General features: G+C 41.0%; 1 protein-coding gene across 4 annotated transcripts in view; it reads right to left on the bottom strand.

Moving 5' to 3' along the window:
* The window catches only part of IRAG2 (inositol 1,4,5-triphosphate receptor associated 2), a 38,972-nt gene that overhangs the window by 8,150 nt on the left and 4,521 nt on the right, over positions 1-26,301 (bottom strand). Inside the window, exons 7-26 of one of the 4 annotated variants that reach the window (XM_075706088.1) lie at positions 25,501-25,618; positions 24,021-24,071; positions 22,927-23,004; positions 22,322-22,378; positions 20,190-20,249; positions 20,016-20,080; positions 19,827-19,926; positions 18,064-18,195; positions 17,702-17,803; positions 14,105-14,268; positions 12,368-12,482; positions 11,787-11,949; positions 9,424-9,485; positions 8,428-8,493; positions 7,354-7,459; positions 6,057-6,204; positions 5,161-5,242; positions 1,627-1,673; positions 1,479-1,543; positions 1,241-1,357 (exon numbers count right to left, since the gene is read on the bottom strand). In XM_075706088.1, the coding sequence (XP_075562203.1) occupies positions 1,241-1,357; positions 1,479-1,543; positions 1,627-1,673; positions 5,161-5,242; positions 6,057-6,204; positions 7,354-7,459; positions 8,428-8,493; positions 9,424-9,485; positions 11,787-11,949; positions 12,368-12,482; positions 14,105-14,268; positions 17,702-17,803; positions 18,064-18,195; positions 19,827-19,926; positions 20,016-20,080; positions 20,190-20,249; positions 22,322-22,378; positions 22,927-23,004; positions 24,021-24,071; positions 25,501-25,618 (1,898 nt within the window). Of the gene's footprint in view, positions 1-1,240; positions 1,358-1,478; positions 1,544-1,626; positions 1,674-5,160; positions 5,257-6,056; positions 6,205-7,353; positions 7,460-8,427; positions 8,494-9,423; positions 9,486-11,786; positions 11,950-12,367; positions 12,483-14,104; positions 14,269-17,701; positions 17,804-18,063; positions 18,196-19,826; positions 19,927-20,015; positions 20,081-20,189; positions 20,250-22,321; positions 22,379-22,926; positions 23,005-24,020; positions 24,072-25,500; positions 25,619-26,301 lie in introns of those variants that run through there. The other 3 variants (XM_075706098.1, XM_075706102.1, XM_075706092.1) reach the window with 3 other exon arrangements.

Below are 26,301 nucleotides of genomic sequence, written 5' to 3'. Positions count from 1 at the left end.
TATACCTTTCAGAACATCTAGAAATTTTTTTCCCTTTTCTGTTTATGTAGTCATATACACACACCCACACAGATGCAAGCCAAAGAAATAGCACAGGACAAAAAAACCCCCACCTTCAGGTTTGAAGTACTTGCTTTCTCTTTTCATCCTTCACATGAACAACCACCTCTGCTTGGCACTCCCTTTGGTCCCTGCTGATTTTTGCAGCAGCCCCACATATCTGACCTGGCTCCCAAACACCTTTAGAAGACATTGTGTGGTACTAGCCACAACCACAAGGGGAGATTCATCAATGTGTCTGTTCTAATACTAGAAACACTTTCTACTCAGAGATGTACAACAGGCAGCAGGATTCTCAGACTTTAAAGCTCTTTGGACTCTTTCTGATCCGTTTTGCATATCTGTTTCCTCCTTGCCAAAGGCACCTAGACCACATATGAAAATTAACAGTAGAGGCAAATTAGCAGCAAGAAAATACGTTTAAGTGAGGGGACTGAATTAGATTTCAGGAAGATAGTACTAAAGAAAGAAACAAAACCAAACAAGAAATGACGACAAGTAGTCTTATATTTAGGTAAAGGTTAAAAAACGGTTACAAGCAAGCATGCACACATATTCTGTGCTGCCTATTCAGATCAGCTTTTTTTTTAAATAGCTTAAATACACCGTGTACACATACTCCAGTTTTGTTTTGCTTTTAGTTTTTAAGTAGAAGAAGCACCAGCAGGTCTGGTAAGAATAATTCTTCTGGGTGTTTATGGCTCTAGCAAAAGACAGAACCATACACAACGGCCTCTATCCTCATCTTTCCTCTTGACCCATCCCAGCTTCTTGTGCGCTGAGCATCAGTTTTGAAAGAGAAGAAAGTGTTATTTAATTTAGTCTAGCTATGTCACTAAACATTTTAAAACCATGAAAACATTCTCTCTCCTCCCAAAATTGCCTGGGGTTTAGTACCCACACAACATTTTGCCAGCTGAGCAAGCATCAAGATTTCACTAACTTATTTCATGTTTACTTCTAGTAGGACTGTAGGCTACCAGCATCCTGCAAGTAGGTAAAGCCTTATTCGTACTCAGAGGGTTGAGAGGACTTGCAGGCAAAAGTATGTTCAACAACAGAAAATCACAAGTTGTCATTAAGTTATTTTTCTTACTCAGCTTCCTCACTTCAAAGATGTGCTGGAAGCAAGCCGTTTCCTCACCGCATGAGTGCCAGTGAGCTGCAGCAGTTACTGTACCTGATACAGGAACAACGAGATCCTTATCGATGTTTTTCTCCATTGCCACGGAAGTTGGCACATCTTCCTCTTTTTCATGTGAGCACTTGGGTGACTTTTCCTCCATAACAAGGCAGCCTATAAATTCAGGCAACAGAAGACAGAGCTCTTGCTGTTCAGTAAATGTGCAGACTTGAGCGTATCTATTTCCAAGACTCTCAGTGCAAAAGTTCACATGTCTGTGCCCCAAATGGCTTACCTGTTACTGGTGCAGTGCTTTCCAAAGAGGATGTAAGAACTTCGTGGGGTGAAGTTAAGTGATCACTGCCAAAATAAAAGTCTTTCAGATACTCATCCATATTATACAATCTTGATAAATGCTTTTAAAAGCTTGCACAAAGCCTGACCTGGATGGGATCAGACTGGCTGGTAGCGTTGGCTCTGCACCGTCAGTCTTAATGGAAAGAGAGAAGAGTTAGTATCAGGGAAAGGGTTACCATACAAGTAGAAAATTTCTATGTCAAAGTTTTAATAATTCCCCCAGCTGTGCCTAAATTATTTCAGCAGAAGAAGATGGTAGATGAAGAACTAGATGGTAAGCGCATGCAGATTCATCTGCTAATCTAAAGCCACCCATACATACAGTATGTAGCTTAACATGTTATCATCATTAGGAGTGATAACTATGTTTCTGCAGAAATCTTATCTCAGGAATATCATACTTAGAGATGTATTTTGGTTCCTGACTTCATGTTTTGCTTCTAACGCACATTTTCAAGTGACCAGTGTACGTGTTGCCACACCACTGTTCTATCTTAAAGCTGTGCATCAAGATATATCCATTTTCAAGGTCTTGCCCTCAAACGCCACAAATGAGGTGCACAGAACTTCACTCAGCTACAGATGTCAGACTCATTTAGGTAAAAGAAAAAAAAAAAACCCACATTACTGTTAACGGTTCAACTGAGCAGATGATTCAGAACACAGAAAACTTGCATGTTGTGTTGTACATTTTAGCATGTGTCTTTGAATGACACCGGTTTTCCATATTATATATAACAATTACCTAGCCAATTCAGAAGGCTTCAGGCCTCCTCCTTCGTATGCAAACAGCAGAGAGGAATTCAGCAGTTAAAGGCTGGTACGTAGTTTTGCTCATGTTCCTTTAGCTGCTACAGTGCGGTTCTGGACCCGAGTCTTATCACATCACAGACAAAAACAACGTCCTCTTAAGTCTTTTAATATGGCAAGGGAGATACTGAATGGGAAATATCCCTCTTCCTCATTTTACCCTGGATAACTCCAGCTTGCTAATTCAATTGGTAGATTGGTCTCTCTTTACGAGTGAAAATACAGGGTGAAACAGCAGTTTAAAGGGTTAAGTCAGTAATGACTCGTGATGAACTCTATCCACTGCTGAAGAGGAGTGCTAAATAGAAAAAAACACCCCAAACCTATGTCCAAGCAGAGAAGGTGTGAGGCTAGCCAGCTTTGGGTAACACCCTACATTTCAAGTGTCCAAGAACACTATTGAAGTCGGGGGGAAACAACAGAAAAAACATATCAGCAAGTGATCCTCTATGTTGTGGTATCTTCCCTTCCCCCTCAAACATCCTCAGAGGACCCAGGAAACACAGCAAAGTTGAAAAGGAGGTGACCAAGGCCTCCAGTCACTTCCGAGAGCAACTGGCTGCTCCCAGCATCAGTAAGGGCCTTCCCTCTCCTCTCCACACCTCGAAGCTCAACTGCACTCACAGAGCCTTGCCCCAGCCAGCCGGATGTTTCCTCTAATGCAAATCCAGGCTATTTTTATTCTTATTTGAATTCTTTATTAAGCTTAAGGAAGTACAGCATTGCATTTGCCTTATTCAGGCCATTAGGTCTACAGAAGTATTGGAAAAGGAGAAGGTAAAGATGAAAAGCATATTGGAATGAAAACAAAAGAAATCTAAAGAGCTTTTAAAACAAAACACACACACACCACCCAAATAAACAAAAAACCTTGTGTCACCCGGAACTGACTAAAGCAACACATTATTCTACATGTCCTATCCCTCCCCAGGTAATCATGTGGTCAGCGGTTTCTGTTTGCAATGAAGGAAAATCCTCAATTTGGTTTGTAAAACCCCATGCTGGCTATTGTGAGCTCCCATGGGATTACACAGGGTACACTTAAAGAGAAAAAAACAATAGCAAAAAACCCCCACATTCTAGATTTTGTAAGATCTGTTTCCACAGGGCATTAGGGAATGGTTCTTCTTCCTAATAAAAGGATTGTGTCAAAGAATATCCTGCAGTACAATCCTAATTACTTTTTCCCCCCCTCCATCCCTTTGATTAGCATAATAATCCAAGTATCCTCTATCACAGCTGACAAGTTCTGGCCACAGTCTTGTATAACTTCTCCCAAACAAGCATTAACATTTGGAAGGCCTATCATCTGGTTTTTAGACTGTGGTGCAACTTTCACATTTATAAATCAAAACAAGTATAAAAAGTCCAAGATTCATCTGGCTCTCACAAGAGCTCCTTCATTAAATAGCCCCTAAAGTCCCATGGTGACGACGCTTTGACAAAATAGTTTGAGTTACTCACATGCTGAAGGGGCAATCTGCTCAAAACACATCTGCAACCACAATGTCATAAAAAGAAAACCTAGGGAAACTTTTCCTATTAAACAAGGATATTCAAATTTCGCTGCACGTCACAGTTTTTAGAACAGATACTGGACACAGTCTGTTTGCCTTTTCTCTGGGACAAGCTTTAACATTTTAATTTTTCCCCTCTAGAATATTCACATGGAAAGTTTATATAAAAAAAAGCAAAAATGGAAAATGACATTTCTGAGCCCAGCTGCAATTACAGAAAGCTCCAGAGCAATGAAGCACAGGCATTTCAAACAACTTTGCAAGGCTGTGACTTTCCAGGAGGACTAGATAAAGCAAGAGCCCTTGAGATTATCCTCTTTAAGGTAGCTTAAGTAGTAGCAGCACAAGCTAGGAGTTTCTTACCTGCTCTACCCCAAACAAGCAATGCGCTGAAGCCACAGGCACTCCCCATGACTCTTACTTTCTACCCTCACTGCACTTTCTGCCTTGATTTGCTGCTACAACCAGACCACCGCTGCACTTGCAGGTACCACACACCAGCTAGGGTAGGTCTGAGGTTGCCCGTCATTAGTCTTGCAAGGTTATTTCCAGATTCACAGAAACCACCGACCAATATTCTTCCATTATCACCACCAACACCAATGCTGAAGTTTGTAAAGCTAATTAGAAGCCCTGTGTGGCAGGGCTGAGGTCTAGATTTCAATAGTCAGTATTGTGGCACTGAGCACAGAGCTCCACGAGGTGTGCCGAGCTGCAGCTCATCTTGCTGTTGCCATGAGAAAGCCAACTGACAGCTCAAGCTGTAGATGCAGGATTCAATACAGCAGTGAGGGCATATCTGAGCACATCAGCCAAAGGAAAGTTTTCAAACAGCAAAGATGTCATTTTTCAGCTAGTACCTGGTAGCTGTGGGAGAAAGTGCAGAGAAAGCCAGCATTCACAACTAAAACATCCTGTGGCTTCTTGCAGGTGGATAAGAACAGCAAAGTCACTCAGACTTCCCTGGCAGAACTAAGTACCACTGCAGAAAAAGCACCATCTCAAGCCTTGAAACCACATTTAAAATACTCCCCAGCTAAAAGCATGACCCAGATGCACGTGAACATCAAGACATTTGGGTCTATAACTACAGTATTCCAGAAGTGTGCCCAAATAGAAGGCACTACCCTACAGTTAACAAGATGTCACGGCACCCCGCTGACTGATGCCAGCTCCATTCACCTTGGAGCAGTGCTGATTTTTAGCTGCTCAGTCTGGAGCTGGGTCCGTGTAAGGCACTAAATGCTTAAACCCATTCAAAACCACATCTTGGGCATCAGAGACAGCACTCACCTCAGAAAGTGAAGAGTCCATCATTGTAATGGAAACAGGAAGGTCTGCATCAGTATAGTTACCAGCAGAGCATATTTTCCACCTGGCAATACACATTTTATTTGCATATTGCCCAAACAACAGTGAGATATATTGCCCATTTTCCTTAAGCACATAACAACTGAAATCATCACTATCTGTATAGCCAGACAGCTGGTGTCTCAGAGAAAGACAAATTCATCACTAACATCAATCCCTCCTCCCCCAAATAGAAAGAACTACCACCAGTCCTTCTCCCAGCCTCCTCCACACTGCACAGCTCTGCAGAAAGCCAGTAGCAAAAGCTTCAAGAGCTGCTGAGTCTTTTGCTGCAGGCTGCCTGTTTCTGCATATTCAGGAACATCCTTGTCTTTTAAAATATTCACTGACAAGAGTTAGCTAGCTTTCATAATCTTAAGCAGTTCAATCTCTATTTTAGAGATCTAGAGAGGCAGCCTGCTAAGCAAAGACCTCAGAACTCCTGCTCTAAACTCCACAAAAAAAATGTGACTCCTCAAAGCCAATTGGATTTTGACTCCTAAATGGGAAGTGTCAGTTGTGAGTTAAATACTGAAAATATACACAAGAACACCTACATCATGCCTCAGTTCTCCAGCATGAAATGGAAACACCATCACTGTATTTCACTGGTGGTCATACCAACAGTTTCAGTAAAGAGTTTTAATATTACTTCTGTGAATAGAAGCAAAGTGTTATCCCATAACACCATTAACTGACCACTGAGTGTTCAGTATTTCCTATAAGAGATACCCCGCTGTTGAACTCAATGTGCTGGGGATACAGCTTTCCCTTGGAACCGGCTAGACCCCATGGACTCTTCCACCCTTCACCCCAAAGAGGTTATTCTGCCACCTTACTTGCACCCCACTGACCTTACATCTGAAGTGGACGTGTGTCCCAGATCGCAGCTTTCAAATGTGCAGCTGCCAGAGCTCTGTCTACAAGGCCAATGCCAGCTGTGCACAGGCAAGTTATTTGGGCAAGAGGTTTCCAAAGTCAGAGCATCTGTTAAGAGAGACAAGTGTGAAGAGTGGCAGTCATTGGCAAGTTTGGATTTAGTCACATGTCGATTTTTGACTAAGTCTAAAATAACCTGTATTTGGTTGGTCTGCTTCTTGATTATTATAAGGCAGCTTCCATCTGGGTTAAATTACATGGCCTTAAAATATTTTGTAGATGGAGAGTCTGCAGCACCCACGGATAGGATTTTCCAGTTGTCTAGTTACAGAAACTTCCACGTAGGACAGCTTTGTTGTAGTGAATTGTTTTGTGTGGCAAAGAGGGCTAGGAAATAGATCTTCTTTTCTATATCGATACTTGATTGGCGCAAGCCGAGAATACCTGCCTTATTTGTGGCTGGATCGTGACATTACAGCAAGTTGCAAGAACACTCTGAGCTGGCCCACTGAAACAGCCCTTTCAGAGCAGCAGAGTGCTCTTATAAGGAGCACGTGCAGTCAAGCAAGATGTTCTTCCATTTCCCGCAGCATGGCACAGAATTACTTTCGACCATTTTATGTTTTGTGTGAGAAGAGACTCTGCGTTGTTCCAGCTTACTGCTGGAAGAAATGCTTTGTCTATAAAAGCCCAAATGCACTCTGCAGTTCTGTGGCCCTGCGACGCATATCTGTCAGTAGTTACTTTTAATACTTGTAAGGCTCGAGAGTTGCAGGGGAGTATGAACACCTTATGAATGCAGGAGAAATCAACAAATACAGTTATATGTTTCTGAGTAGCTACATTACCTGTTCAAGTTTTTAAACCAAGACTGGCCTCAGCTCAGTAGCAAAGTAGCAGGACATTACTTGCTATGTCATGTGCCAGTCAAGAGTGCATGGGAGAAAGGTAACTCAAGCCCTCTTGAGACTGGCAAGTATCTCATCAGGAATATACTTAGATGTACGATTTATACCAGTAGTTCCTTAAGCTTTTGGGGACTCCTGTTAGGCTGACAGACAGCCACCTTTTCAGGCCTTTCATTGCAAGCATTATAAACGTCATTCAGCCTCCTGGATTACATGCAGAAATAAGCTGAAGCCAACAATAGATTTGCCACACTCTACCGGCATGTTTAGCACCATTGATACCATTCTATCAACTCTTCCTGTATTTCGGGACAGTGACAGAAAAATGACCAACACCACCAGGTCTTACCTAGCAGAGGCGTACTACGCCAGTATGAAATATCTGAGGGCAGTGTCCTGGGAATTTCAGTGAACAAGGTGGGTCCTTCACTCCACAGTTTAGTGCTATGGAGCTGCTAATTGAAAAATAGAAAGTGCTGCTGTTGTTCAATCACGCTGAATACATTAATACCACCAACTCCCCCCACACCCCTGCAGTTGCATCTGCATAATGTAATACTAACAATTATACAAATATATCATCTGTTGCTTTTTTGTCTAGAAAAGCTCACGTCCTTAATAGGCAGATACAGGAAGAGGTAAAATAATTCAACTTTACATTTACAACAGTCATGTTGGTTGAAGCTAGGTCTGGAACTAGATACTACAAAACCAGGCAAGATGAACACGGCAGGAGAACCAAAAAAGCCCATCCAAATCCCGTGAAAAAGAAAGGAAAAAAAAAGAAAAAAAGGAAAAAAAACCCTTTCAGCCAAGCCAGCTGGACTGAGAAGGGGAACATTCATCCAGTGTCAGCGCCTGCTACCCAGGTCAGATTTCCCTCAGCAGGAGCAGGGGGGCAGCTCCAGCTTGGCTGCATAGAGACAAAGCACTGCCCCCACCACCCCCTGCCCCTAAACACACACCACTTGCTTGCTGTTAGTGCTGAAGAGGTGTCATCTGAAGATGGCTGGAGGAGACTTCTGAAGCAACAGTTATGCAACTGTGTTTGACCTAGTGTTGTTTAAGTGATGAAAAACGGAAAAGAAATTGGAAGATGTAGCCCCATCTTCAGCCTCTGATCCTTCTCAAAATGTAATTTACCAAATGCCTGTATTTGTCACAGTAACTATTCTGAAGCAATAGGAAACTGGTTTTGCAATAAGGTTTTGAATACACTTTTGTATGTGTGTATACATGTGCATGCATATATATACACATAAATCTGTATCTCAATTCTTATTGAATGTTTAACTTGGCAAAGTTTCCTTGTGTGAAAGTTATTTATTTCCTTCAGGTCATTAAAAACCCCCCAAAAAACCAAAACCCAAAAGTAGTGTCACATTTTAACAGGCTCAGCAATGGTCATAGCAAGCACACTTACCTTCCCTTTTACCGGCTCAGCTGATGTGGGCAGCAGACTGTAGTCAGATTCTAACTCTGCACAGCACTGTTGCAATAGAGAAATAGTTTAAGGCAGGCAGACGTAGAAGAAAAAAAAAAAAAAAGGTAAAAAAAGAGAAGGAACACTACTACCAATTATGAACAAAATGGAATTTTGTCTTTCTAATTGAATTATCCTCAGCTATCAGGAAAACTATGCAGTTGTTTCCCCTTGCTACTTTCAGCCTTTAAATCTGCAGACCTTTATGCACAAATACAAGTTTTATTCACGTGCAGCTGGTCCACAGTTTTGATTCTGCTCCTCTAATGCCCCTGTTACAGCCTAGGATACTTTTTAAGATCTTCTGTTTGTCTTTATAAATACCTTGTTATTCTATGTTAAATCCAGACCGTTCAGACCCTGAGCTATAGCGTTCTTTACTCAAGCTGGTTGGGAAAAAGAGTCCTCCCACAACATCTCCCCCTCCACCCCCTTCCAAACTTGAATAAAGTATTTTTATTCAAAGCAAAGTACTCCAGAGTTATATAATTTCCAGCATATTTCCACAGAGGGGCACAAAGGTAATAACTGTTTCACTGCCTGTTCCAATGCCTGGATACCGAGAAAAATTTTATTACAAGATTTTAAACATTTGTTTTCAAGACTGTCTGCAGAAGAGAGGGCTGATTGTGGGCGACAAATCAGGGAAAGGTGCCCTCAGTCCCATCTGATGCAGTCACCAACAACTGTTTACAGTGAAGACCAACACCACACCTGTGTGTTCTAGCCCATTTTTTCCAGAAGGCTGAAGGAGGAAAATAATAATGTGCAGATCAGTACCTGCATTCTACTGCCTCCATAATTATGTAGATGTTAGAAAAGAAGAAATCAGATGCTGCCAAATTACTTGCAGTTCATCTCAGCTGTAGAAGTCCTTCCACCAGAGCACCGCCTGTGCAAGCCTACCATTTCTTCTCCCACCAGAAAGCATCATACCTGACACAGCAATTCACAGAGTCGCCTTTGAAGCAGTTCCCATCGTAGTGTATTAACAGTTGCTACGAACAGACATTTACAAGTCTTACAGGGTTCCTTATGATTTGATAACAAGCAGTCGGATGCGTCTTTAAACCTGACTACTGCCTGTTACAAACCCATTGCACTTTTTTTTAGTCTAGTTATACCTACAACAGTTTTTCACAGGAAAGAGAATTTTAGAAGTGCATTTTGTTCTGCAAGTTCCAGAAAACACTGGGCATTTCTTCTTCCGTAAGGTTACATTTCCCCTTGCTATAAAGGGGGGGGGAATGCTTCCCCACATCATCAGCCTTAAGGTGCCACAGTTCCCTGCGGAAATGGACAACTCCATTGCAACTTACTGGAAGAGAAGCATTTTTCCTTCCAATCCGACATCCTGTACAGAAGTCTTAAAGTCAAGGGGCTTTACATTTTACTTGGAAACATCCTTGTTCAAGTTTGGCAATGCCAGGGCCTGCCTCTGGTAACTTCTACCTTGATAAAAGTCTATCATAGCTTTTGTACCACAGCTAATAATGGGGGAGTGGGGGGAAAGGAGGTTTCATTAGCACTGTCACAGTGCCCAAGGAAAAATTGAATGCAGCTCTCAGTAGCTCATTCAGCTTTTTCACTGGATGAAGGCTGTAGCAATTCCAATCATTGCAAGGCATGATTAGACATCTGAAACATAGAAGGAGCTGTGCCAGGCTGACTTAGGTTGAAGTAGCTTCCTTGGCCAACAGGTTCCCTCATTTCTCATCTCTTATCATGCGGGTGGGGGGAAATCAGGGAATGGAGTGGAGAGGTGGGTGGGGAAGAGACTACAACCCAGCCCTTTAGTCAGAAGGGGTGCTAGACCTGTCTGGCTTTCTGCAGGAGCCAATAGAAAGTATTGTCCTGCCCGACTGCCATCCTTGTTTGTCAGCCCTGTTCTTCATAAAACCTTGCAACTTCTCTACACATTTACCAGCTTATTTCTATTTAACTACAGAAAGAGATTTCTGCAAACTACCTGGAGTCATTTAAAGCCAAACTCTCAGCCATTTCCAGGGTGGTGTTATTTTCTGGGGGTTTGTCTGGGGTTTTGGTTTGGTTTTAGAGTTTGGGGTTTTTTGTTTGTTTGTTTGTTTTTGGGGGGGTTGGTTTGGTTTTGGGTTTTGTTTTTGTGGGTTTTCTTTGTTTGTTTTGTTTTTGGTTTGGGGTTTTTTTTGAGTCACAGTGGCACCAGTCTCTTCCACATGTCTGGGGTTCTCTCTTTTCATTTACTCTAGCTCACTTTGCAGAAGAGCTTTGTCTATTCAGAGCTGGAAAAATGACACACTATTTCCATTGTTATGCCTCTTGCTAAAAAATCAACCTCACAGTCTGAAGGAAGTAGTAAGCATGAAAGCAACATGAGCACACACACATGAACAATGCCAAAATACTGTTCAGAAGTCAGAAAGCACAGCCTGGAGCTGTTTCTGCCACATCAGCACATACCAGTTGTGCCTTAGAGCTAAGACATAGGGTCCCCGTATATTTTTTCCTACAAGACAAATTGTAGTTTCACATAAAGTTGTTTACAACACACATACATGTTGAGCATCAGTCACATTGCCCTGGGAAGTACATGCCTGAGGCCAAACATTCAGTGGGCTTAAGTCAATCAACATAAGTGAGAAGCACTCCAGAATTTGGAAAGAAAAAAAACATGTGCTGGAAGCAAACCACTGCATTCTTTAATTGCCCAAGCTTTTGAGGTGTTGATGTTAGCAAGTGAGCAAAAGGTAGTATGAATTTTCCATGGTTCCGTAGCAAATGTTGCACGTGTACAATGCAATGACACAATTGCTTTCTACTAAAGAGAACAGCCTAGTACCATGCAGTTATTCAAAAGCACAAAGCAAATATAAACAGCAAGCAGAAGGCAGAACATAAAAACCAGGTCTTTTTGGTACAGGAAGCTTAAGAAAGAGGGGTGACTTTGTTAGGAGTAAGGTGGGCTATTCAGGTGTGGGAACAGCACCTTCGGTAAAGGAGTGCCAGTGCCACCCATGGAGTTACTAACCCTTCCTCCTAGGACTGGAGATTTTGTTAGGAGGTTTTGCAGCTTTGGTCCAGCCCAACACCCACTCATCAGGATCCCACCTGACTCTCAGCCCAGATGCCATGGTTGCAGATCTCTTAAAGGAGAAGGAAAAATAGAAAGGGGAAGAAGAAAAAAAAAAAAAAAGAAGACTCGACAGAGCATTTTACTGGATTACCTGCAGGTCAGTCTTATTCCCCTTTGCCATAAACTAAACCATAAAGGATTTGCCTGCGTAAAGTGAATGCTGGCACGCTGCCAGTAGTTTACTCACTTTTCTGGTCTTCCACCTTTTCTTGAAGCGACTGGCAAACGCTTGTTAAAGCTGCATTCACATCCTTGAGTTTTTGCTGCTCAGAAATGGCTTCCTCTAACTTGCATTTCAAGGATGCGGCTTCCTCACAAGCAGAGTGAAAGGCTTCAACTTGATCCTCCGCCTAAGCACAAAACAATATTTAAGAAAAAAGAAGGGAAGGAAAAAAAATAAAGCAGCCTGGCTAACACAAGGAGCCTCTACAGTTCATGCAAATGAAACCAAACTGCATCTGTTCTTTCTCAGGAAGTGATAAAACTCCTTCTGAACTTCTGCATTTTTACATTGGGGTGGACTGTATATGGAAGCTATTTTTGGGTTTTTTTTTTAAGCCACCACAAATATGCAATGCTGCCTCTTTCATCAGCAAACTGTTGTCACCACCCCCTCAAATTTTACTTCCTCTGCTGGTTCCACTTTTGCAATAAGGCACTCCATTCTGAACATGCGATTTCCTTTCCCAAGAGCAGCGATGCATTGTACACAGCCTTTTGCCTCTGCTTGTTTGTTTTCTGCATAGAAGGAACTAGAATGTCCCTTACCTGTTTGCTGGCATCCTCAAGCTGCTTTGTAGCTTTTTGCAGCTCTAAACCAAGGGCTTCTGCCTGGCCAGCAGTTTCTTCTTGTAACTGTTTGACAGTTTCTATCTCATGTTGCCTGCAGGGTGAGAGATCGCAAACCACAATCCGTTACTGACATTTTAGAGCAGGCATGCCTGGGAGATGACACATGCTAATTGTTGAGACATGCATCAAGAACTACATTCGGCTCTTACATTTTACAGCTGCCCAGGATCCAGCACCATCGTTCTTGCAAAGCACAACTCAAACAGTAGGCAGACAAGGCTTTTCTATAGCAGCTCCAGAATTAGGAAGGGGATGGAGGTTTTCCCTGGTTTCTCCCCAGCTGAACAGTGCAATGGCTGTGCCAGCCCCAGCCACCTGGGTACCGTAGTGAAAGTTTGTGGAATATCCAGAGAACTCTTAAAGAGCAAGTGCTTAGTGGGGCAAGCTTTTGCAATTTGGTCAAAAGAATGCATTGTCTCATGGTTTGGGAGAAATAGTAATCTGTTACAGAGTCAATCATTCTAGGAAAGATACCCTGGAGCTATTACTGTAGATACCTTCTGAAACACTGGGAAATTAACCTGGTGAAGCTGTGTATTTCACTTGACAGCAAGCAGATGCCATCAGAACCAGTGCTGAAGGTGATGGCTTTCAAGGAACCCCTTCTTTTCCACTGCAGAAACACTTTGCCCATTTCTTCTCTAACTCACCTTCATATATATATATATAATTTTTTCCTCTTGTTGCTACCACCACAAACAATTTTGATACAGAGAGGCAGCTTTAAGAAACCAAGCCATCAGTATTTTTATCAGCTCTTTTCTGAGTGAAGGGAGAGCACGTGGGAGGTCTACATTAACAGTATTAAGTGGAAGATAAGTCAAGCAGAAGTGCAGTATGACGGCTCTGCATTAGCTCTCAGGGATGCAAAGCCCTAGGAAGCTGCTTACACCCCAAACCCAGGTGAAGGCATGCACGCAAAAATTTACATTTAGCGTAGGACAGCAGAAGGCTGACACTATGAGTAAGCCTGGGTTCCACAAAGACAACAAATTCAGATTAGTTGTTCTGGCAAAAAACACTTGACTAGCTCCTTTCCTGAATGTCTGAGGAGAGGAGGGAGGGCGGGCAGGCAGGCAGTTGTTTACACCTGCTGTCTTTTGCTGCCATATTTGTAACATCAAAACTCATAGCAGGAACCATGTGCCAGTAAACTTAAATTTAAAAGTTACATTTTCATATTTAATGAGACAACTCATTGAAGCTAAACCCTTGAGAAACTGAGACATTATATGATCTGGGACTAGCAATTGTGTCCTAAAGCAATAAAACCTGCAGGCATATGTTTTACAGGTCTTCTGCTTCACAAAAAACCAGCAGTTTATTTAATGGTTGCACCTGCTAGATAGGCAGTGCCCTCTTTCTTTAACTGCTCAGTCTGTGGTCTCCCTGGTGTTTTCAAAGACATCTCCAAGATCATATGTTACTTCATACACAAACCTTAACTCCCACATAGTGTAACGTTATGCTAAAACCAGATCCATTCTCTAAAACAGCAGATAATTTCTTCTGTGAAAAAAGTCTTCGGAATTCAGTAAACTTTGTTCCACAAGCCAAAAAACCCAACCCAAAACCAAAAAAAACCCCACCAAACAGCTTAGCAACCAACAAAAAAAAAAACCCAAAAGAGACACACACTTTCTGAAGGGGTACCTGGCAGAGAGCTCTTTCCTTAGGTGAAGTTGCTCTGTCTTGGTTCTCCTCAGGTTGCTTGCCATTTGAATAAAATCCTTATCTAGACATTCTTTGTACTTTTCCAAGAGATGAAGTTTCTGGATCCAAAGGTGTCTTTTTTCTCCTAGTTCTTGCTTGAGAACCTGGGGAGTTTTGAAACTGAGTTGCCATGTGGTTAGATGAGGAGCAGAGCCAGAGAGTAAACCAGAGACCCAATTTACATGATGGGAATTGATTTCCCTGCTCCACCATTTAGTATCATCACCTACATCCAACATTATCAGCAATAAAGAAGGTGGATGATTGACAATATGCTGTAGTCTACTCACACAGCATCTAGTTGGGGAAGAGGGGGGAGAGAGAGACACACATGGGGAAAAATACAGTTTAATAAGGAAGAGATTCTAAAGGAGAAATAGGTATTTGTTTTGTACAAAACAGCTTTTTGTGCAGTCTAATAGGTTAACAAAGTTATCTAAACTTCAAACCTGTGCCTTCTAACTCCTGAATCTGACAGGATGTGGGGACAGACAGGCTAGACTCCTGCCGCATGCTAATACTTTAAGACTTTTTTTAAGATGGAGCAATGCATAACGGTTTGCACAAGAAAACATAAGCCTTCCATATGGTAGTTTAATTTGACAAATGGCTCCCACTTTTTTCAAAAGGTTACTTCTAAGTCAAAAGCCACTGCTCAGCCTTTCTTTCTGGGCAGATCTAGAGTACACAGATAGTCCTCTTCCTCTTTATCCCTTGTAAAACACATATATGGTTAGCAAGTATTTATGGTAGGTATAGCAGAAGGTTATATGGTGCATGACGGAGTCTTTACAACTTACCCTAGAAAGCCTCCATCACAAGATGCCCAGATACAGCAACAAAAAACATATTTCATAAGGGGAAGTTTTAATAATGACCATCTCACTAGAAGCCCTAAAATTGGCGATTTAGACTTCTATGACCCTTTCCTCAAAGTACAACTAAGTCCACTGGCACCAATTTGAGTTTGTATTACAGCAAAATAAAATAAAAAAAAACAACACCAAACCACCCACCACCAATAAATCCATATTTCAGTTTGTCACATGCCTAGCAGATGAAATAATCCAATGGATGACCCCTGTGGCAAAGGCCTTCAGTTTTACCTCTGATTTGTAGGAAGCAAAAGGGGAAGATGGTAAAAATGAAGTGTTAAGTAACATTACATCCTCTGTATTTCTCTGAACAGTGACTTGCAGTATAAACTACTGAGAAAGAAGAATCCAGTCCTCTTTCTCTGACCTTGTTCAACTGAACATACAGAATAGAGTCCTCATCTTTTAAAGAATGCTTAATGAGAGTCAAACAGAGGTCAGGTAAGAATGAGGTTCATATTTCTGGGATTTTATATTAGTTCCAAGGGGAAAACATTAATCCTACAAATATAAGCCACATTACCTTTTTTTTTTGGTAGCATGGTACTTGATGTGCTACCCTTTTTTGTTTGAAGCTCATGAACAACTTTAGACTCTAACTTGCAAGTAGGTAAAAAAGAGAGCCTGAACAATTTTGCTGGATAGGTTTACTGGGATGACACGGGGCGTGACCATGTGTAAATGCCCACGCATCCTTCAGGATCTTCAGATCAACTTCTCAGACAAGGAACAGGCAGCACTTGCTCTTAGAAATAGCATGGTTTTGACACATAAGCGGTATAGGCTTATCAGGGCATGTGTTTCACAGTCTTATCTTCCAGCAGGAGAAGGGTGAAAAAGTTTTTACTGTCACCATCTATATATGCTTAAATATATGTATATGCACACAAACACACAGGCACACTTAAAATTTACTTTACGTATATTATACTTTAAAACTTACTGACAGATACTAAAACCCAGCAAAACATATATTTCACAGAAAATGGTGGGGAAGTGTTTAGGCTTCAAGCGATAGTGCATGATCCAAGATTTAATTCATTTTTCTACAAAAGCTTTCTCTAAGGGTGGAAGAAGCTACTTTGAATCTTTCTTTTTTTGGATTTACTGTTGTTCAGCTCCATCTACCGTATTTCCCGCATATCTGGCTTGTTTTAGCTAGGTGAAGACAATGCGTTTGACATGAAGTCACTTCCCATCCCCATGGGTCCCAGAAGGACGGGACCTTTTATTTTTACAGAAACTTGTTCTTTCTTCATCCTCTGTTAGCTTAGTTTCCAAATGCATTGCTCTCTAGGAGCCAGAATAGGATTCATTTGCCATGATCAACTCCAACACCCACACCGAAAGTTTTTAGCTTCACATGTTTAACAGGAATATGATCCCAACATGAATGGTAAGTTAACAAGCATTTTTCAGCTGTGACAGCTTTGGAGGAAGAAATTTTTAGTCAAGATCAAAAAGTTACAGCAACGCACAAGTCAGTTTCCTAGAGTCTACCCAAAGTCACACCAGGGTGAAGGGACTGAGATGCCTGCACCTTCTCCAAGGGGAAGCTTTCAGGATTTACATAAAAAGAAAAAAAAAATAAAAAAGCTGGCTGCAGGACTGGATGGCTCTAATGATTGCTCCTGCCTGGCCAGGAAAGATGAAGAGGGCCAGCTACAACATTTTGTAGCACTAGAGGAAAAGAAGTGTAGCTTTCTCCTTAGAAGTTAACAGATTAAAGCAGCATGTACTGTGGTGCCACTTGCTGTTACCCAAGTGGGATGAATTGAGGTTTTTGTATCTATTAAGGAGCTGAAAGACAGCATTAGTATACAGTTTGGTGGAGTTTTCTGTGGCACTGTTCCTATCAACAGATTAGTAAGACAGAGCAGGATAGAGAAAAAGCTACATGCAGCAAGATGAAAATTTCAGAAACCATGCTGTTACATGGGAAGAGAGGAGGGAACAAGAGCAAGAGAGTTGAGCTGTGCCCACAGACTGCTGCTACCACATGGGGAAGTTATTTTTGCCAGTTACCTTGAGCAAAAGTCTTTACTTTCAAGCCTCACAAGAGGTATGAGGAATAGTAAAAATACATTATGCAAGATTAAGTTGTAAAATACATTTTGGTAGAAACTTTTCCTGTGGATTGTGTCCAGCAAAAGCAGAACACTTTGCCTTTCAAAAGAAAGCAAACCTTATGAAGGTTTTGATTTGGAAATCTGCTTATAAAGCCACCTCCCCCCTCCTCTTGGTGGTGAGTCAGATTCAGAGCACCTGGGGAATAGGTGCTTGAGGCACACAGAAACATGCAGTGGGCAGAAAGTCTTCATAGCTCACACAATAGAGTGTTTTCATCCGACCTCATTTTCCTCTTCAAATCGACTTGCTTTACCTACCCTTTCCTTCAATCATACTTTTAACAAAGTCAAATCTCACACCAGACAAGTCAGGAAAAGCACAATGTTTAAGTGAAAAGCAATCATCCCCTTCCTCCTCAAAAGAAAAAAGTTACAAAAGATATTTCTCTCCATACAGCCATCTCTGACCCCCAAATGGGCTGCCATGATCTCAAGTAATTAATATACATAGCATGCAGCAGTAAGATACCCACCTTAAGTTTTTGCACAGCCCCACTATTTTACCAAATAGCTTCAGAGGAACAGTCACTTACCACAAGTTTTCTTTCCCAAGCCTGTTGCATATTCACATCGGGATCTTTTACCCATTGTAAAGAAGTCATGACAAGCTCCTCTGCTTCAGAGGCTTCATCTTGCTGGGGAGGAGAAGGAGGGGGGGAAATCAAACCCTGGCATTTCTAGTACTCGTCTGACACAATGCTGCCCAGAATATAGCCAGGTTATAAGTTACAGTGTTAGAGTTGGAGACAAGTGATATTGTTAGAGTAAGTATGCCCCCATCTCTACCCCCAAACAAGTTATTCTTATTTTTTCAAAAGGAGTAAACAAGATCTGATTATCAATGCTTGGAGAAATGTTAATTAAAAGGCTGATAGAAGACCACATCCTTATTCACATAAGCTCTGCCACTGACCAGGTTTTGCATGATAGTCTTAAATTTTTCTCCCGCATATTCAGGTCCCTGAAGTAAAAACAGCACTTCACGGTCCAGTGTTTCATCCATGGACGTCCATTCAGTCTTGGTAATCTTTGAAGACATGGAAGAGCCAGCTAGCTTATTTTGACATCTCCTTATTACAAAACAGCATCAGTGACATTTAGACTTTTCTGAAGTATCTCTGCATCATATTTACCAGAAGGTCAGAGCTACTGAAACTTGAAGCTTGTAAAAGCTCTTCAAAACCATCATGTCACGGGGATTTAAAAAAAAGCAGGCCAGCCAAGCTGCTGAGTGATCCAATGTAAATTTTCATGTCAGGAGTAGGCAAGAGGAAGTCAATAGTTAGTTACCTTTATTCAAAAAAGGCTTTACCAAGTGATGCATAAGCAGAGCCCTTCCTTGCTTTACAGGTGATTTGGTGGAATTGTGTCTCATTACAGAATTTGAGAGGTAAACACAGTGACTTACTGTGGCTGTGGGGAGCTGCAGCAGGGGACAATACGTTACTTTTGAAACAGAGCTACCTAGCCAAGTACACCTCTCATTCTGGGCCTGTAGTTTTAGTCCATTAGTAGATTTCTTTTCTGTTGCAAATGCTAACTCTTTGCAAATGCGCCCCATAGAAAAGCAAGTAGCAGCACAGTGAAGCCTTACAAGAAAAAAATCACTACAATAGCATATATTTGTTACCAGCTCTGCTGCACAGCTTGCATCTGAAAGGAAGACAGCACTGTAAGGAAGGATGGGACTCCATGGAATGTCTTTAGGGAAACAGGCACAGAATAGCTCAGATAGAAATCTGAACCAAAACCATAATATACACGTAGATTGTTTTTTTCCAGTCATTCTTTATTGGACTGCTGGGAAGCTACGAGAGCAGTAAATTAGAGACCAAAATTCCAACGTTATGTGAAGCGTGTCTGATCAAAAGTGTAGTTCCTAAAAGTCACCAAACCACCTGCTGGGTGTTCTGCAGAGGACACAGGGGACATTACAACTCCAAACCAACAGGCTTAATTACAGTACTAAAATTTTGCCAGCCTGTGCCAGACCCAGACTCGTCAGAAGGATGCCTCTCCTGTCCTCCTCTGAGTCACTATCCAAAGATCTCAGAATAAAAGAGCTGGACAGGATTTCTAAAGATTAGTCTCCATTGTACCTGCTGAGGGGCAAGGGAATGGTACCTACAGACAGATGCTTATCAGAGTTTCTAAAGAAAAAAAAAAATAGAGGAAGACTCTACAATCTTGTCAAGATGCTTACTCTAATGCTTAATTTTATTTTTCACTACGTTAGACCTCAAGGAAAAAGAGGTCTCCCCTCCTGCAATTGAAAACCCTTGTTTGTCTCCAGCGTAGGCAGTACAAGAAGAAAAAGACTGTTACTTTCTTCAGCATAATAGCCTTTATATATTTGAAAACTTGTATCTTCTCCTATCAGTCTGTTCTTCTGCCAGCTAAATGCATGACCCTAGCTCTTCCAGATTTACTTTCTAGGTCTCATTTTTTTTTAGATCTGAGAGTGTTTTGTTTGCTTTTCTTTGGACTTTCTCCAATGTACTTGGGACAGTATCATAATCTTCACATTCTACACTTGCATGCTAGAATTAATGGCTTCGAATTCCACAGTTATCTAATGATCTACAGGGAATGAGCTTTGTTCTTCCTTTACTGATGCAAGACAACTGGGATGAGATTCAATAAAGATTTGAGTCATACCTCAGAAGACTGAGCAAGTTCCAGCTCACAGTGCAGTGAATTCATCCCTTCAGGAATATTACTGTTAAATTTACACAACAATGGGAAACTCAACCCATTTCTAAAAGAAGCAGAAAAAAAGAAACTATGTATCAGCCCTTTTTGACTTTTGATGAACTGCATTTCCTGGGACGTGTTCACAATACTCACGAGATCAGCTCTTGCTGCATGTGTTGCATGTTCTCCAATAGCTTATTTTTTTCTGCTCGCAAAGTCTAAAACATAATATCAGACCTGGTTAGAATGCTAGTTTGTCATGCAGAATAAGAATAGGATCTGCATGCTTTCCCCTCACATAGTCAAATACTAAACTTGGTGCCATACCTCTATTATTGAGGAACATTCCACAACAGTTAACTTCAGTTCTTTGATGTCCTGCTCCTTCTGCAGAGATTGTGGAGAAAAGAACCTTTTAAGCACACAACCCAACAACTATCACATTGAAGCACATTTGTAATACTTATGGCTATGATGCTTTGTAACCAAAGTAACACTATACTCAATCCTACATCACAGCAGTAAGCTGTATGATTTAGGTTTGAGCAGCAACCTAATTACATAACATAAAAATAGTTGCAAACTTAAAAGAATACAGTCAATTACCTTACATATTGGCTAACAGAAAGCACTCAGAAGACCTTTCCTATGTAACTCCTGAAATTAAGGAGACAAAACAGAGCATCTGGAAAGAGTTTTTTCTAATTTATTACTTACCTGGTTTCCATACTAGCAGTAGCAGATTAAACTAGACATAAGCACTCTATTTTTTGCTGAAAACCTGGGCTATATTATGCCTGGCACAAGTTTTAATCCCATCTGACCCTTAAAACAAGGTGCAACATTCCGAGTTTACTTTCATTATTTTTCATGATTAAAGGCATAGAGTGTAGGGCTCTGCAGATTAAACACCACCTAATGGAAGGGCTGATGGAGAACATACAACCCTCATGGTACAACTGAGGAGTTAGTAGAAGTAGTTGCTTGCTTAGCCTCACAAACTAGCAATGGCTTCAGTCACGTTATGCCATTACAATAGAAGACACTGCACAGACAAGCACAGCATTTCTTAGAGAAAACAGGAACTTCAAGTAGGAGTTCTGGTCCTCTCACCCCTTTTATGACTTCTTCCTACTCTTCCTCTTTAAAAATAGTTGAGGTTTTTGAAAGAGATGAAATACACAGAAAGCTAAGCACGAAAAGTGAGGTTATAGAACCAGGTTTCCAGCCCTGGCAAAGACAACTGATGTATCATGCTGAAGGTTTAAAAGGAAAAAAAAATTAAAGCATTTTCTATCTTCACATACCTTCTGCAGGCCTGGAAAAGAAAGGTTGCCATAACAATTTTCAGTGACCAGCAAATCCTATCCAATCTACCTTTGGATAAAGAGCTGAGAGGTGTTTTTTAGCTTACAGGTAAACTCTTTTCCCACAGATCCTAATATCAACAAGCAAAGTCAGTTTTCCACACCAGTTTCTTCAAGATTATACAGACCAGTCAGCTTTATCTACAAGAACATGCAATCTAGCAATCTGCTTTCAAAATTCCCATTCAGTCAATAGACTAAAAAAGCCTTTTTAAAATAAAAGGATACTGCAGAGGCCAACAAAAGCTTTGAATCATTCAAAGAAGAGAAAGTGAAAGCTATTTTTAAACAAACAAACAATTAATTCATTTGTACCCTTAAGCTGCTTCTGGCAAAAAAAAACCTATTAAAAAACTCAGCTACAAAATTATCAGCTGGATCACATTGAAGTTAGGTTCTCTCTTGTCAGTGTTTGAATTCAGCTGCACTCATTTTTGCAGACAGTCTAATAGTCAAATACTTCATTAGCTGATTTAGAACAGAAACTCCATTAGCCAAGAAGGCTATCTGCATAATCCAGGAATCCAGAGAATGCCAACACCCTCATATAGTCTTATGTCTTTGTTTTCTAAAATACAAAAATACAAGTTTAAAACAACATCAGAAACGTTCACTCTTCAGCAAAGCCTAGGTGATTACACCTCAATAATGAGAAAGGACAAATTTGCTTTTTCATTGGGCTCTGAATCACCATTTCTAGTTTGACACAAAAATTAAGCAATTTAAGTAAAAGAAATGAAGGGAAGGATCTTCTTCAGGTACATTCATTTACCATCTGTTGAAGGAAGTAGCCTTTAGAAGTTTCTGTACATTTTTCTGAAGTATGCAAGTTTGTTTTGTTTTAATAGGCTGTGATGTTTTTTTCTTTTTTTAAATAAAAGCAAAATCCTGAAACCTTTAATTATGCTGACTCATAATCAGGTCCTAAAGCAGATCTCGCCTACTTTGAAGCCATTTATAGGATCAGGTTCTGTAGTGCGAGAACAGTAGAAATAAAGAGTGCCACAGTGAGGGCTATTGCCTTGCTTTTTTACAAATCATTGTATAGTCAGTATTTTCAGTCAAGACCGTAATGAAGTAAAAACAACTAACCTGGATCAAGCTGGCCTCTTTACTCACCACAGCGCTCTCATAGATATGTGCTTGGATCTAAATGAAAAGATTGAAAATAATTCCAGTCATCAGTACGTACTGTAATACCAGTCTGTTCCTATTTCCTATTTGGAAGGCGAAAAGGGCATCAAGATTCCTTGCTTTAAAAAAATCAAATTCTTCTTTGAATACCTTGCATGGCATGCTTCAAAGTTCAAATCTTGCACCCAGTTAAAAGTGAAAACATTCTCAGCTTTCACAGCACCTTTATTTCCTCTTGTCTGTCCAGGCTAATAGTTTCAGCAACATCAGCCAAAGCATGATTTTCTAATATATTTTCTCAAATAGTGGGGACAAGGTTTCCTAAAAGTTTAAGTTAGAGGAAAGAATGAAACTGTGGATCATTTATATTAGCCCAGTTTTTAACCTCCAGGCAGCAACTTTCTTAGTCAAACCTGTCGCACTGTCCAAGCTATAATTGCACTGTAGTTCCTTACTACAGACAGGTTCAGGGCTGTCTACCTTCCAGAGGTAGACATTTCCCTCACTAGGCCTGAGTAAACTATAGGCTGTCTTTTTGTTCCTCCTAGAGTTGAAATGCTTACTTGAAGCTCTGCTGTGTTTTTAGACAGCTCCAAAATCTTCTTTTGAAGTCCATCGGTGTCCATGCTATTCCTAATATTCTGAAAAGGACAGAGTTTTTAGGCACAGCTGAATGGTTTGACAGCTTCCTCTTGAAGAAACTAGGCAAAATGACATCTCCACCCCCAAGCTACTGCCTACTCTAAAGCACTGCCAGCATTTATGCACATACATAGTATGTGCTTGCCCCACTGAAACTGTTTCTGCTCCTTTTCCCCCCATTTCTTCAGAGCACTGTTAAAAGACAAAACTTCAAAATGTGATTTATGAGAACTACCAGACCTAGAGAGCTAAAGAAAAGCATTCAGGCCTGCAGCACGAGAATTATTTTTTGAAAGATGCAGTTTAATAACTATTTGGACTGAAGAGCTTTTTGGAAAGACTAATCTTGAGCATGGTAAAAACACGAAGAACAATGACTATCGTGTTGTTATAATAGATTCCTGCCATGAGGTGTTTCTTTTCATTACTACGTATGATTTAGCCTGTTTCTCCATTTCATCCTAAACAGTCTAAAATACAGGCTGTAAGCAACTATATTCCCTATGAGCCTCCTGTAGGTCCTTGGCCAGTGTCAATGGATCCATCTGCGAGTGGAGCCTCCAGCTACTGCTTTTTTTTTTTTTTTTTGGAGTTACAGCTCTATACAGGGCACCTCCTTTGGATTTTAAAGAGGGAAACAGAAGTGAATATGAAATGAAAAAGTGTTAGATGGAGATTGTTTCAATAAAAAGTTAGTATATTTGTAGCTGTGTTAACTAGAAATATTTGGAATTTGTCTATAAAAACGTTGAAAAAGAGGGGAAAAAAGCTGTTTGTCCCTGTCCCCCATGTTTCGTCAACTTTGTATCCTTACTTATCCAGGAAACAGAAAATCTGAAGCACAGTGCAACTTCAAGATATGAAGTTTTATGATAAGTCATCCTTGTAAAATGTAAGATATTTTGATAACCTAATTAGCATGTCAGGCTTCAAAGTCTCACAAACATTTCATTTCTTAATGGTGAGCTTTTAGCTAGGCAAGAACATGTACTTGCAAAGTCATGATTTATTTTACCTCTTCCTGGAGAGAAGAAATTTTGATGATGAGAGACTGATTTTCCTTTTCCTGATCAGGTTGGGGGGAGGGAGGGGAAGAGAGAGAACAACAAAATAGTTGGTTTTAGCATGTCAAGTTCAACATTCAAAGCCAAACTAAGCCAAAAAGCAACAGACTACAAACACATCCAGGGCCCAATATGAAGCTGTGGTCTTTCATTCCTTTGCTTCAGAGAGCACAGCAAAAAGGGGAGTGCCAAGGCTAGTCCAGCTCATGAAGGGTTTGACACAGGCATTTCAGATAAGACTAAAAGTCAGACCACTAGATGATTGGAAGGAGGTATTCAAGGTCAGAGTGAGCAAGTCTAGTTGTGTTCATGCTTGAGTTAAGGCAAATCTGGAAAGTCTATGTGCCACACTACACACTTTTCATATCAGACATGAAGAAAGGTAGTGGTATCCCACTCGGTGCCTCCACTGCACAGGGAATGGTAATTAAGGGGCTTATAAGCACAACTACAAAACTTCTAATAATACTTCTTCCCACCCCATCTCCTTCTCACAAGGTGAATTACACATGCAATCTGAAATTAAAACAAAACAAAAATATACACACACTGCAGCAGGATAGCACCAAAAAATCTTGTGTTCTTGCTTGGCGTGAAAAACTTCTTGAATTCTAAGTACCCACCATCAGCAGTGCACAGAGCTATGGAACACCAATTTACAGCTACTCCCACACTGAAAGATGCAGAGATGCCACTGTAGTGTGAACAACACACGTGGCAGCGATGCAAACATATGTTCTCCGGAGAGCCTACGCTCTGGTGTCTGGCAACACCTGCTAAAGCTGCAGCCACATCAGCCTTGTCACCAGGCTGCTTTACACCTCTTACAGCCACACTGGTTTTGCTACTCAGACACCTGGGGTGCAATTCAGATGCTCCCATGTAGGCAGCTTGTGCCCTTTGAGACATGCCAAGGTGTGCTGCCTTGGCTTCCAGCTGCCAGTCCAGAACGGACAGGTTTCTGATAGGTCCTTGTCATATCTTTCAGCCCATATGGACACTGACAATAACCCAGGGGTGTTTTGGAAAACGACTCTTTTGTGTGGACATCTGAACTAAGTCTCCTGTCCCTGCTGGTTCTAGAAAAGTCATGTGAATTGCTGGCAGAACATCACCAACTTCAAAGCAGACAGGGCTCAATGATGGCAGCATGAGAGCTGTTGTCTTTAAGCACAGTTGTATGTGAGACTGGCCCTTTAAATTGTTTTCTTCATTATAACTGACAATACTTTATAGAAACTTCCATGCAAAAACTTCACAATGTTTTCATAACACTAATAAATCACCTTTCAAACATCCTCAAAAAGCCTCAGTACCTACTGGTACAGAGGAGGTCATACTGCTGATTTTTTACAGTCTGAGCAGTCATGCCATTGTTACAGCAAGGTACGAGATGCTGTACAATGTAAGCTAAGAAACAAGAGCACCTACTAGCTGTTTTTTCTGGCAGAGAATCAGCTGTCTCTTCTCTTCTGACAGGTTCAGGTTGTTTTTTGCTTCTTCTAGATCTTCTTCCAGTGATTTGGCTTTCAGCACAGAATGCTGGATGCTGCGTGGGGGGAATTAAATCCAAAGAAACTTTAGCGAGTTACTGTTGGTCATTAGATAGGCTTGAAATACCAAGAACAGTATTTTTAGAAGCCACCAGAGACTTATTCTTTGGCACAGATACTTAACAGAAGAATAACAATCAAGTTTAAGCCCATCATTTTTATCCAGTAAGTAAAGGCTCATGGACTTACACTCTATTTATCAACCCCTTCCGTTCTCACAGTAAGGGGTGAAACTCCAGGCAAACATAGCATCCAAGATAGCATGCTTTTGTTTGCATCCACCTAAAAATCTAGCTTGCTACAGTCAAACATACCGGGTTCCCTGAGCACATAAACTCATCTTTACAATACTTCATTGTTAGCAGTTATGGAAACCATTTCAGTTTGGTTTTCAAGGATAAGCTCTGCATCATTTTCTTATCTTGATCTGATACCTCAAACAATGTGTATTTAACTAATGGGGCAGGGCCCTTTCCTGGTTAGCTATAGGCTGCAGAGCACCCCAAAGCATGTGGTCCAACAAGAGGGCACACATCCCATCCCAGCTACGCTGCAGGACTCTTGCCTTAATCTCTCCAGAAGATACTGGGAATGGTTTGGCAGTTGACATAACTATATCACATTTGAATGACTTGGGTCAGATGAGCATTATGAACTCACTGTAAAAATAGGCTCATAT

This window comes from Pelecanus crispus, chromosome 1 (assembly GCF_030463565.1).
Source record: "Pelecanus crispus isolate bPelCri1 chromosome 1, bPelCri1.pri, whole genome shotgun sequence".
NCBI classification, from domain to species: Eukaryota; Metazoa; Chordata; class Aves; order Pelecaniformes; family Pelecanidae; genus Pelecanus; species Pelecanus crispus.
This window is presented reverse-complemented; position numbering and strand designations above follow the sequence as displayed.